The sequence below is a fragment of the Coregonus clupeaformis genome, chromosome 12, assembly GCF_020615455.1.
Source record: "Coregonus clupeaformis isolate EN_2021a chromosome 12, ASM2061545v1, whole genome shotgun sequence".
NCBI classification, from domain to species: domain Eukaryota; kingdom Metazoa; phylum Chordata; class Actinopteri; order Salmoniformes; family Salmonidae; genus Coregonus; species Coregonus clupeaformis.
Window position 1 is genome coordinate 47,048,549 of NC_059203.1, and position 12,330 is coordinate 47,060,878.

Below are 12,330 nucleotides of genomic sequence, written 5' to 3' on the forward strand. Positions count from 1 at the left end.
GACAAACAATAACTGCCAGGGTACGATATAGCGAACTTATACCACAGCATTGTTGAATATTTGTTTCTGACAGGCTAGAAGGGCTAACTCGCCGTCCCATTGCGTCATCCACTTTTTTCAAGATAATGTACAGAACATTGGCATTTATCCCTTACATAATTCACCCACATTGAATCGCACCCCAAAGAAGCAAATCTCATTTTATTGAGTAGCAGAAAAACCCAGGCAAAATCAGTGAGTTCAGCCCCCCTTTAAGAATGTTGTTATTCGAAGACATGTGGCCAGTAAATCCTTGTCCTTAGAGGCATGCAATATCCCCAACCTGAGATGTTGTCATTTTTAGACAGTTAGGCCTAGATTCAACCCGTAGTGCTACTGATCGAATCTAGCCCTTATTTTGGAGTGGGGTTGCTATGGGTGGATCCTGACAAGTTCTTAAAAAATAAACTTGGATAAGGTATCCATCTTTATTTGTAAAATAAATTATACAAAAAAACAATTTCCAATATCTAATACAACTTTATCGAACAGATTTTTACTTCATAATCCTCAAATAAATATAAACCATACAAAAGAAGCAGTGCAAGCATAGCCTAAGTTAAATCGTTTGCATACATTTCCCATTTGTTCCAGACTAGACATCTGGGTTTAACAGGGGAATTCCTGGCAGCCACAGACAGCAAGCTGGGTGGGTGGAGAGACAATACCGCCAGACAACTGAAGCGACAAAAGGAGAACCAAGAAACGTACTACTTGGTAAGAGCCTGTTTCAATACACAAGCCAAAGATTCCACAGTTTCACAGCTCCAATAATCTGACAGCCCATTGTGACATATTTACAAGCCTCATTGCTCTGAACAAGGCATGGGCATTAGTCACATTGGGCTGTAGACTATCGCAGCTCTGTACTGTGGACTATGTTTGAAGCTTCAGGGGCTTTTGCTCATTAGATTATTGCACACAGGTTCTGATTACTCACTCTGTAACCCGGAGTGTGTCATATTTTTTCTCTGACCAGAGCAGGCGGGTCACATGTATGTCACCACGGTAGCCGATGTTGCTGGCCCAGCAGTACTCAGGAGACAGCACTTTGCTGGGCTTATGGAGCCACAGGTACTTGTTGAGGTGACTCTCGTCGTGCCACAGAGCCTCCACCTGGTTCTCCTTGTCCTCCATGATGGCCTGGTAACAGGTATCTGTCATATTCTTCACTGTCTGCCACGAGCCTCCAAACACAGCAGCATGATAGTAGAAGTCCCCACTCTCCATGTAAGCCCTGGACCTGGGGTTGCGGTCGTAGGTGTAGAGGCTCTGTGGTCGGTGGTAGTAGTAGGCGTGGAGCAGAGCCACACAGTCTCCCAAAGTCTCTGAGCCGAACCGACCCACAAACACCTGGTCCACGTCAAAGCAGAAGACGTAGCGGCTGTGGTGACGAATCTGTGACTCGATGGCATCTGCGATAGCCCTCATACGCATCATGGAGATGTCCTGCCAGCGAGAGTGTCTCTGCACCCTCACAACTTTCAGGCTACGCCCAGGACCAAGCTGGATGTCTGGTACCCTCTCGGGAACGTCCGTGAACACATAGTATGTCACAGGTAAAGACACCATAAAGTGACGCTCAGCAGAGAGAAGGAATACCTTCAGGTAGGCATCTAGATACCTTGGGATGGGAAGGAGTAAAACTCTGGTTCAAGAAGAACATCTCCAAATATGTTGTTTAAGTGACTGAAAAGTGTTTCATAAGAATTGATAAATTGATATTAAACTGGTAACAGATGAAAAACCGACCTGCCCACAGCGAATACAGTGAGAGACACAGAGGAGTGGTTCTTCCTGTGCTCCTGGTCGTAATGATCTGGGTCAAACATCCCATCCCAGATCACAGGGGCTCCCCAGTAAGTGCAGGTCTGAACATCACCTCTGGACCTGGTAGGAAAGAAAAGAACCGACAGAGGTCTGGGTTTCAGAACAAACAATGGCCAAAAAACAGTGGCTTCACTGTAGTGTGTGGTATATGGAATCGGAGCATTCAGGGAGACAACAGGAAAATGATATAGAATAAAAGGGTAATAAGGGTAATTAACCCCTTTTTTTAGAGACCGTGGAAGATATGAAGCAAGGTTAACATGCTGTCAATGCTCAAGGGAGTGGCCCTTTTTAGTGCATTTGAATATTGCAGGACTTACAGTGCATTTGGAAAGTATTCAGACCCCTTGACTTTTTCCACATTTTGTTACAGCCTTATTCTGAAATGGATTAAATTAAAAACAAAGACAATCCTCAATCTACACACAATATCCCATAATGACAAAGTAAAAATAAAAAAACAGAAATACCCTGTTTACATAAGTATTCAGACCCTTTGCTACGAGACTCGAAATTGAGCTCAGATTGAGTTTGAGTTTATTTTTTACAGGGACAGTGCACATTAATCAACGTTTCAGTAAAAGTGCCGGTTTTAGCCAGCCGGCTAATTTTCAACCGCAGTCCCTGGGCAGGTTATTAAAAACAATTACAATATAGACAATAACAACATAGAACAAGACGTAGCATACAGACCGAGCAACATAGAACAAAAAGCAGCAAGACAAAATTCATAAAAGCAACAAAATGTTTCCACACCTCACAAGTTACAGACAACAGACATGGAAAGCGGCAACACACAGCTAGGGACCATGTTCACAAATCTGATTGACCTTTAGCCATGTCTTCAAGCATTTTGTGAAAGTGTGATATGTGGTGCAGTTGTGTGTGTCTGATGGCAGTGTATTCCAGACATGGGAAGCTCTCACAGAAAAAGCAGATTTACTAAAGGTGCTTTTCCTTAGGGGAACTACACAGTCACCTCTCATGGCAGACCTTGTGGATCTGCTGCCATATGTTTGGGTTTTCTGTTTAACAAAAATACTGAGTGGAGGGGGAGCCAAGCCATTTAGGATCTTGAATACAAGACATGCATCGGTGTATTGCACAAGATTTTCCCAACTCAGGAGCTCATGCTTTCTAAGGATGTGACAGTGATGATGGCTATTGGGCTTCCTATCAAGCACTTTGAGAGCCTGTTTGTAGACAGACTGAATAGGTCTTACTGTTGTACAGCAAGCTTGGGCCCAACTAGTCAAGCAGTATGTTAAGTGGGGGAGTATCATAGATTTGAAGTACAGTTTTGCTACCTCTGTAGTCAAACAATTTCGTATAAATCGGAAATTAGCTAGGTTGAATTTGGTTATTTGAATTACCTTTTTAACATGCTTTTTAAAAGAGAGGTTGGAATCAAGTATGATGCCAAGGTACTTAAAATCAGATACCCCCTGGAGCTTCTCCCCTGACACATAGACTTCTGGCTCAGTAGCATCTGTTGCCCTCTTTGTGAAGAACATGCAAACAGTTTTTTTCACATTGAGATGCAAACACGAGTCACTGAGCCACTTTGTAACCTGGACCATTACAGTAGTGAGTTCTTGTGCAGCTTGTTGTTTGCTCTTTGCATGCACATATATCACTGTATCATCTGCATACATTTGAACTTCAGACCCAGTACAGACAGAAGGCAGATCATTAATGTACAGGCTGAACAGGAGGGGCCCCAGTATTGACCCTTGGGGCACACCCACATCATAGCTAAGAGTGGGCGATAGCTCATTGCTCACTCTGACACACTGAGTTCTGCCTTCAAGGTATGATTTCATCCATCTCAAGGCATCGGGGGAAAAAGTTGAACTTGGACAATTTTGTGATGAGAATCTCATGGTTAACAGTATCAAAAGCCTTCCTTAGGTCCAGAAACACAGCCCCAACAACGCCCCCTTTGTCCATCTTGGACTTCACATTTTCAGAAAAAAGCAGTTGGCCATTTCTGTGGAGTGTTTCGCTCTGAAGCCAAACTGCATGGAATGTAATGTGAAGGGGCTGTTGTTGAGGTGGGCAATCAGTTGTTCTGCTACACACTTTTCAACAACCTTTGACACCACAGGTAGTATACTAATGGGCCTGTAGTTACTCACGTCAGCAGGGTCGCCTGATTTAAAGATGGCCGTTATTATGGCCGACTTCCATACCCTTGGAAACACCCCGAGACCAATAGATGTGTTGGTGACCTTAGTAATGGGGCCAATGAGTGACTCTTTGTAGTTTTTAAGAAAGGTAGAGTCCATCCCAAACACATCTTTGGCTTTAGAGTTCTTTAGTGAGCTAATCACCTTGTCTACCTTTGACTCAGAAACCTCCCTTATGATGAAGACAGGTTGAGCATCATTTACTAGCACTGAGCCCAAGAAACCAGTGGAGGGGTTCTGTGTCAGTACCCTGACAGAGTCAATAAAGTAGGAATTGAAGGCTATTGCTATTTCGACTGCATCCTGTGTTAGATTGTTATTCACCATGATTTCTAGTCTTTTTGCAGTGTTACTATGGTCTTTCCCTGTTAACTTTTTTAGATTCTCCCAGATCAGTTTAGAATTTCCCTTTGCTTCACCAATTATGTTAATAAAAAAGTTTGCCTTGGCCTGTCTGATTTCTTTCATCACCTTATTTCTCAACATGGTAAACCTACGTCTGTCATGCTCTAATTTGGATCTTAGGGCTATTTTTAGATAATAATCTCGTTCTTTCATCAATTTCCAGATTTCTCCATTTAGCCAAGGAAGAGTGCTCTTTTGGCCAGGTTTGGATTTGATTTTCTTTAGGAAACCATTTAATGTAGTCTGGATTGTGGATAGAAAAACTTGACTATCAGCTTCCACGTCTGCATAGGACAAGAGATCATTCCAGTTAATTCCCTTAATTGCATTTTCAAAATAGCTTAATTCACTCTTAGGTATTCTTAGTTGATCAGGCTTTCTAACAGTAGAGAGGTTAAACCTGCTCTTAGACAGCTTTCTGGCTATAAGTGTCAGATTATGATCAGATAGCCCAGTAACCATATTGAATGATTTAGTCACTCTCTCTGGTTTATTACTGAACACCAAATCAATCTGTGTTTTAGAGCAACAAGTCACCCTGGTTGGCCCTTTAACTAGCTGTGTAAGGTCAAAGGTATTAGTGATCCGTTTGAGGGTTTTCCTACAACACTTGTCTTCATAATTAATGTTGCATCCTGTTTGCATCCTGTTTCCATTTATCATCCTTGATGTTTCTACAACTTGATTGGATTCCACCTGTGGTAAATTCAATTGATTGGACATGATTTAGAAAGGCACACACCTGTCTATATAAGGTCCCACAGTTGACAGTGCATGTCAGAGCCGCCCGGCCAAACTGAGCAATTGGGGGAGAAGGACCTTGGTCAGGAAGGTGACCAAACACCTGATGGTCACTCTGACAGAGCTCCAGAGTTCCTCTGTGGCGATGGGAGAACCTTCCAATAAGACAACCATCGCTGCAGCACTCCACCAATCAGGCATTTATGTTAGCGTGGCCAGACGGAAGCCACTCCTCAGTAAAAGGCACATGAGAGCCTGCTTGGAGTTTGCCAAAAGGCATCAAAAGGACTCTCAGACCATGAGAAACAAGATTCTCTGGTCTGATGAAACCAAGATTGAACTCTTTGGCCTGAACTTACGGTGAAACATGGTGGTGGCAGCGTCATGCTGTGGGGATGTTTTTCAGCGGCAGGGACTGGGACACTAGTCAGTATCAAGGGAAAGATGAACGGAGCAAAGTACAGGGAGATCCTTGATGAAAACCTGCTCAGGACCTCAGATTGGGGCGAAGGTTCAACCTTCCAACAGGACAATGACCCTAAGCACACAGCCAAGACAACACAGGAGTGGCTTCGGGACAAGTCTCTGAATGTCCTTGAGCGGCCCAGCCAGAGCCCGGACTTGAACCTGATCGAACATCTCTGGAGAAACCTACAGATAGCTGTGCAGTGACGCTCCCCATCCAACCTGACAGAGCTTGAGAGGATCTGCAGAGAAGAATGGGAGAAACTCCCCAAATACAGGTGTGCCAAGCTTGTAGCTTCATACCCAAGAAGACTCGAGTCTGTAATTGCTGCCAAAGATGCTTCAACAAAGTACTGAGTAAAGGGTCTGAATACTTACAGTGAGGGAAAAAAGTATTTGATCCCCTGCTGATTTTGTACGTTTTCCCACCGACAAAGACATGATCAGTCTATAATTTTAATGGTAGGTTTATTTGAACAGTGAGAGACAGAATAACAACAAAAAAATCCAGAAAAACGCATGTCAAAAATGTTATCAATTGATTCGCATTTGAATGAGGGAAATAAGTATTTGACCCCTCTGCAAAACATGACTTAGTACTTGGTGGCAAAACCCTTGTTGGCAATCACAGATGTCAGACGTTTCTTGTAGTTGGCCACCAGGTTTGCAGACATCTCAGGAGGGATTTTGTTCCACTCCTCTTTGCAGATCTTCGCCAAATCATTAAGGTTTCGAGGCTGACGTTTGGCAACTTGAACCTTCAGGTCCCTCCACAGATTTTCTATGGGATTATGGTCTGGAGACTGGCTAGGCCACTCCATGACATTAATGTGCTTCTTCTTGAGCCACTCCTTTGTTGCCTTGGCCGTGTGTTTTGGGTCATTGTCATGCTGGAATACCCATCCACGACCCATTTTCAATGCCCTGGCTGAGGGAAGGAGGTTCTCACCCAAGATTTGACGGTACATGGCCCCGTCCATCGTCCCTTTGATGCGGTGAAGTTGTCCTGTCCCCTTAGCAGAAAAACACCTCCAAAGCATAATGTTTCCACCTCCATGTTTGACAGTGGGGATGGTGTTCTTGGGGTCATAGGCAGCATTCCTCCTCCTCCAAACACGGCGAGTTGAGTTGATGCCAAAGAGCTCCATTTTGGTCTCATCTGACCACAACACTTTCACCCAGTTCTCCTCTGAATCATTCAGATGTTCATTGGCAAACTTCAGACGGCCCTGTATACAGTGGGGAGAACAAGTATTTGATACACTGCCGATTTTGTAGGTTTTCCTACTTACAAAGCATGTAGAGGTCTGTCATTTTTATCATAGGTACACTTCAACTGTGATAGACGGATTCTAAAACAAAAATCCAGAAAATCACATTGTATGATTTTTAAGTAATTAATTTGCATTTTATTGCATGACATAAGTATTTGATACATCAGAAAAGCAGAACTTAATATTTGGTACAGAAACCTTTGTTTGCAATTACAGAGATCATACGTTTCCTGTAGGTCTTGACCAGGTTTGCACACACTGCAGCAGGGATTTTGGCCCACTCCTCCATACAGACTTTCTCCAGATCCTTCAGGTTTCAGGGCTGTCGCTGGGCAATCCGGACTTTCAGCTCCCTCCAAAGATTTTCTATTGGGTTCAGGTCTGGAGACTCGCTAGGCCACTCCAGGACCTTGAGATGCTTCTTACGGAGCCACTCCTTAGTTGCCCTGGCTGTGTGTTTCGGGTCGTTGTCATGCTGGAAGACCCAGCCACGACCCATCTTCAATGCTCTTACTGAGGGAAGGAGGTTGTTGGCCAAGATCTCGCGATACATGGCCCCATCCATCCTTCCCTCAATATGGTGCAGTCGTCCTGTCCCCTTTGCAGAAAAGCATCCCCAAAGAATGATGGTTCCACCTCCATGCTTCACGGTTGGGATGGTGTTCTCGGGGTTGTACTCATCCTTCTTCTTCCTCCAAACACGGCGAGTGGAGTTTAGACCAAAAAGCTCTATTTTTGTCTCATCAGACCACATGACCTTCTCCCATTCCTCCTCTGGATCATCCAGATGGTCATTGGCAAACTTCAGATGGGCCTGGACATGCGCTGGCTTGAGCAGGGGGACTTGCGTACGCTGCAGGATTTTAATCCATGATGGCATAGTGTGTTACTAATGGTTTTCTTTGAGACTGTGGTCCCAGCTCTCTTCAGGTCATTGACCAGGTCCTGCCGTGTAGTTCTGGGCTGATCCCTCACCTTCATCATGATCATTGATGCCCCACGAAGTGAGACCTTGCATGGAGCCCCAGACCGAGGGTGATTGACGGTCATCTTGAACTTCTTCCATTTTCTAATAATTGCGCCAACAGTTGTTGCCTTCTCACCAAGCTGCTTGCCTATTGTCCTGTAGCCCATCCCAGCCTTGTGCAGGTCTACATTTTTATCCCTGATGTCCTTACACAGCTCTCTGGTCTTGGCCATTGTGGAGAGGTTGGAATCTGTTTGATTGAGTGTGTGGACAGGTGTCTTTTATACAGGTAACGAGTTCAAACAGGTGCAGTTAATACAGGTAATGGGTAGAGAACAGGAGGGCTTCTTAAAGAAAAACTAACAGGTCTGTGAGAGCCGGAATTCTTACTGGTTGGTAGGTGATCAAATACTTATGTCATGCAATAAAATGCAAATTAATTACTTAAAAATCATACAATGTGATTTTCTGGATTTTTGTTTTAGATTCCGTCTCTCACAGTTGAAGTGTACCTATGATAAAAATTACAGACCTCTACATGCTTTGTAAGTAGGAAAACCTGCAAAATCGGCAGTGTATCAAATACTTGTTCTCCCCACTGTATGTGCTTTCTTGAGCAGGGGGACCTTGCGGGCGCTGCAGGATTTCAGTCCTTCACGGCGTAGTGTGTTACCAATTGTTTTCTTGGTGACTATGGTCCCAGCTGCCTTGAGATCATTGACAAGATCCTCCCGTGTAGTTCTGGGCTGATTCTTCACCGTTCTCATGATCATTGCAACTCCACGAGGTGAGATCATGCATGGAGCCCCAGGCCGAGGGAGATTGACAGTTCTTTTGTGTTTCTTCCATTTGCGAATAGTCGCACCAACTGTTGTCACCTTCTCACCAAGCTGCTTTGCGATGGTCTTGTAGCCCATTCCAGCCTTGTGTAGGTATACAATCTTGTCCCTGACATCCTTGGAGAGCTCTTTGGTCTTGGCCATGGTGGAGAGTTTGGAATCTGATTGATTGATTGCTTCTGTGGACAGGTGTCTTTTATACAGGTAACAAGCTGAGATTAGGAGCACTCCCTTTAAGAGTGGGCTCCTAATCTCAGCTCGTTACCTGTATTAAAGACACCTGGGAGCCAGAAATCTTTCTGATTGAGAGGGGGTCAAATACTTATTTCCCTCATTAAAATGTAAATCAATTTATAACATTTCTGACATGCGTTTTTCTGGATTTTTTTGTTGTTATTCTGTCTCTCACTGTTCAAATAAACCTACCATTAAAATTATAGACTGATCATTTCTTTGTCAGTGGGCAAACGTACAAAATCAGTAGGGGATCAAATACTTTTTTCCCCTCACTGGATGTAAATGTCATATACGTTTTTTATTTTTAATACATTTGCAAAAAAATCTAAAAAACTGTTTTTCTTTGTCATTATGGGGTATTGTGTGTAGATTGATGGAAAAAATATATTTAATCCATTTTAGAATAAGGCTGTAATGTAACAAAATGTGGAAAAAGTTAAGGGGTCTGAATACTTTCCGAATGCACTGTATACACTAAAGCACTCAAATTCAAATCTGGAACTCAAAGCTAGTTCCACTAATTTTTTTCCCCATTCTTCCCCTCCAACCAGGGACAGATTTAAACCTGGGACACCAGGTGGGTGCAATTAATTATCAGGCAGAACAGAAAACCAGCAGTCCCACTGGGCACAGACGTCAATTCAACGTCTATTCCATGTTGGTTCAACGTGATTTTATTGACGTGGAAACAACGTTGAGTCAACCAGCGTGTGCCCAGTGGGGTAGTCCGGACCTCGTAGGGTAACATTTGAATACCCCTGCACTAAAGCATGAAGAATTTGACTGCTGGCTGACTAGGTCATTCTTGTGCATACAGGGTCTGACAAACAAACATACCTCTAACTAAAACCACTGCCCGTTCTCCCAAATATACTGCCAAGCAGGTTGAACAAGCAGATTATGTGGTTGACATTGCACTAAGAAACGTATTACAAGGAACTATTTGTGGTATAGAACTGTGTTGAGCTTAGCCCCATACTTTAACCAATAACACTGTTTGATATCAATGCACGTCATTAAAAAGATCTTGAGATTTCATTGTCAGCCTCCAACACAAAACAAATAAAAGTAGTGAACACAGTGAAAGTAATGGCATGCTCTGGGCATGTCATTGTGCAGACAATCATCAATAAAAAAATGGCCTACCACAGGTCTAGGGAGGCATCTATACTGTTCCCCAGCTTCAGCTTCTCTGCAGGGGCTAGAGGACATCGGCTCATGGGAAGGAACCCCTCCATGTACCTGCAATGCAACGCAACATGCTGGGTCAAAACGTACACACCTTTCTGTTTCTAGGTGAAGTGTATGGATTGTTTCTATTGTGTGTGACTGGTAATGTGTTTCTGGTTATGGAAAGTTCACTAGATAACAACCATACGAGATGGATTTAGTGAAATATATAGCCATTGATTGGCGAATGGGAGGAGGAGTTATCGGTTTGATTAGGAAGAGGGTATGGTATGTTAATTGTTTGGTTTAGGTAGAGAGATGTATGGGGTGGGGTGCTACTGTTTGGAAAATGATTACCTTACTGATGTAGGTGTGAAGTAGGCTATGAAGAGCAGCACAGAGGCACAGAATGCAAATGTTAATACACACTTTGCCTTGTACATTAATCTGCTGGAAAATAGACAAGAAAATATTTTCAGAAGGTGCAATAGGGAGTCAAGGCAATAACTGTCATCACTAGGCCTATATTTCCTGTTTTACCTGAAAACATGGCAAAACGACATAAAAGACCAGGACGTTTTAATTTTTAAGTCTGTTTTGACAGTGAAATATTATTGTCCCAACATTGTGACCCTTTCATTTATTGTGATCAATTTTATTAGTTCAGGGGTTATGAGAGGGATTTTATTTAAAATATATATTTTTTGCTAGTTCCAACTAGAACGTGAACCCGGGAGTTTGGATTAGCATGGTCCCAGTCAAGGTGTTTAATTTTGTTCGAATGAATGAATACCCCAAAATGAATTTTAAATCAATATAATTAACGGGTAATTAACTTTATCTTAAATAATAAGTCTATTAACATAGATGACATACATGCATCATCACAGAAGTCATAGCCTACCTCATTGTGTTGCCAATGCGTTTATTTTTTCTCTTCCGAAGTCTGTTTCAGATGGTATAACGGAGTGAAACGAATATGCTGAGGGATTTACATTTACATTGTTAAAGTGAATACCAAACTGATGTTATTATGGCCATGATGAACAGCGCATTATAAAGATAAGTAATTATTTACTTGGATTTAGGTTAATAAAATGTAGGCCTACTTAAATTTAGGCTATACATTTATCATACATATGTGATTCTAAAGTAGCCTAAATACAGCAGGGATAAGGCACAAATATCACAAAAACATGAATTAGAGCGTTAACACAAATTAAAAACAGCATCAATGTCATCAGGTGTAGATGGAAATATTGTAGCCTACCTGCTCTTGTAAACACACCTGCTTGTTGATGCGTCTATAATAAACTGATGCCGCTTTCAAGTGCTAGTCAGAACTAGGAAACTATCATTTTTCCGACTTCCTAGCTGGTTGTAGTTATATAACTGCAGCGTTCAACGAATCAGAACGCGGCATTAATCTCAAGAGAAGTAGTATCCTGGGGGAGAAGTTTGGGTGGCTTCATGTGCTCGTGGGAAATGAGAAACGTGTTGTCATATGGTTGAAAAGGTCAAATGTAAGTGGTGAAACGTCACAACTCGGCAACTCAGGTAACAAACATTTCTCCGAGCTTCCCTGTAATTACGTCTTGTAGGGTCGTTAAAATGAAATGTCCCACTTGGAACTAAGAGCTTCCGATAACTCGGATAGCACGTGAACGCGGCATCTTTCCCCATGCCAACATGACTCATCTGACAATTCGTCGGATTATCCTGAGTTCATTTGTCATATCACACGACGGAGCGAGATACTTTCGAAATGAGGCGTGTGTGCCAAAGCAACAAGGGAAAATAATCAAGGACAGGTCAAAATAAATTGCGAGATATACCATCACGAAAGCGTGGTGCTGAACATCACCAGGCGAGTATCAAGAGTACAATTTCAAATGCTTATTGGCATCAAAAGGTCATAGAATGGTATGGGAGTCAATTTGGGACTATGAACAGGCATGAGGGAATCTGTTGATTCAGGTGGATGAGGTGACCATTCCTGACTGCAGTGCATACCTTACTCAGGTAGCCTAACTGAAAGGCAAAGTATCTCCAGCATCATATACATATTTGCAATAAATGTTTGCCAAGGAACAGTTGATAAGAAATGCTTATGTAGGTCTTGAAGTATAATTTATACATTATTATGTAAGGACATATTGGCCAATAAAAAGAAT

At 42.7% G+C, this 12,330-nt stretch overlaps 1 protein-coding gene across 2 annotated transcripts; it reads right to left on the bottom strand.

Annotated features, from left to right (window-relative positions):
- Positions 1-499: 499 nt before the first annotated feature.
- LOC121578734 (alpha-1,3-galactosyltransferase 2-like) lies at positions 500-12,200 on the bottom strand. 2 transcript variants are annotated; one of them, XM_041893127.1, is made up of 6 exons: positions 11,427-12,200; positions 11,061-11,138; positions 10,514-10,606; positions 10,133-10,228; positions 1,792-1,929; positions 500-1,663 (listed from the first exon to the last, which is right to left on the bottom strand). In XM_041893127.1, the coding sequence occupies exons 2-6, from the start codon at positions 11,063-11,065 to the stop codon at positions 976-978; spliced, it is 1,020 nt and encodes a 339-aa protein (XP_041749061.1). In that variant the 5' UTR covers positions 11,066-11,138; positions 11,427-12,200; the 3' UTR covers positions 500-975. The 2 variants fall into 2 exon arrangements, with proteins under 2 accessions (XP_041749061.1, XP_041749060.1); XM_041893126.1 differs by having other exon boundaries at positions 11,061-12,200.
- Positions 12,201-12,330: the final 130 nt, after the last annotated feature.

Excerpts from the sequence above, each read along its gene's own strand:
- LOC121578734 (XM_041893127.1), bottom strand. Across the intron at positions 1,930-10,132 it reads GATGCCTCCCTAGACCTGTG|GTCCAGAGGTGATGTTCAGA; the intron begins GTAGGCCATTTT and ends CTTTCCTACCAG. Across the intron at positions 1,664-1,791 it reads ACTGTATTCGCTGTGGGCAG|GTATCTAGATGCCTACCTGA; the intron begins GTCGGTTTTTCA and ends TCCCATCCCAAG.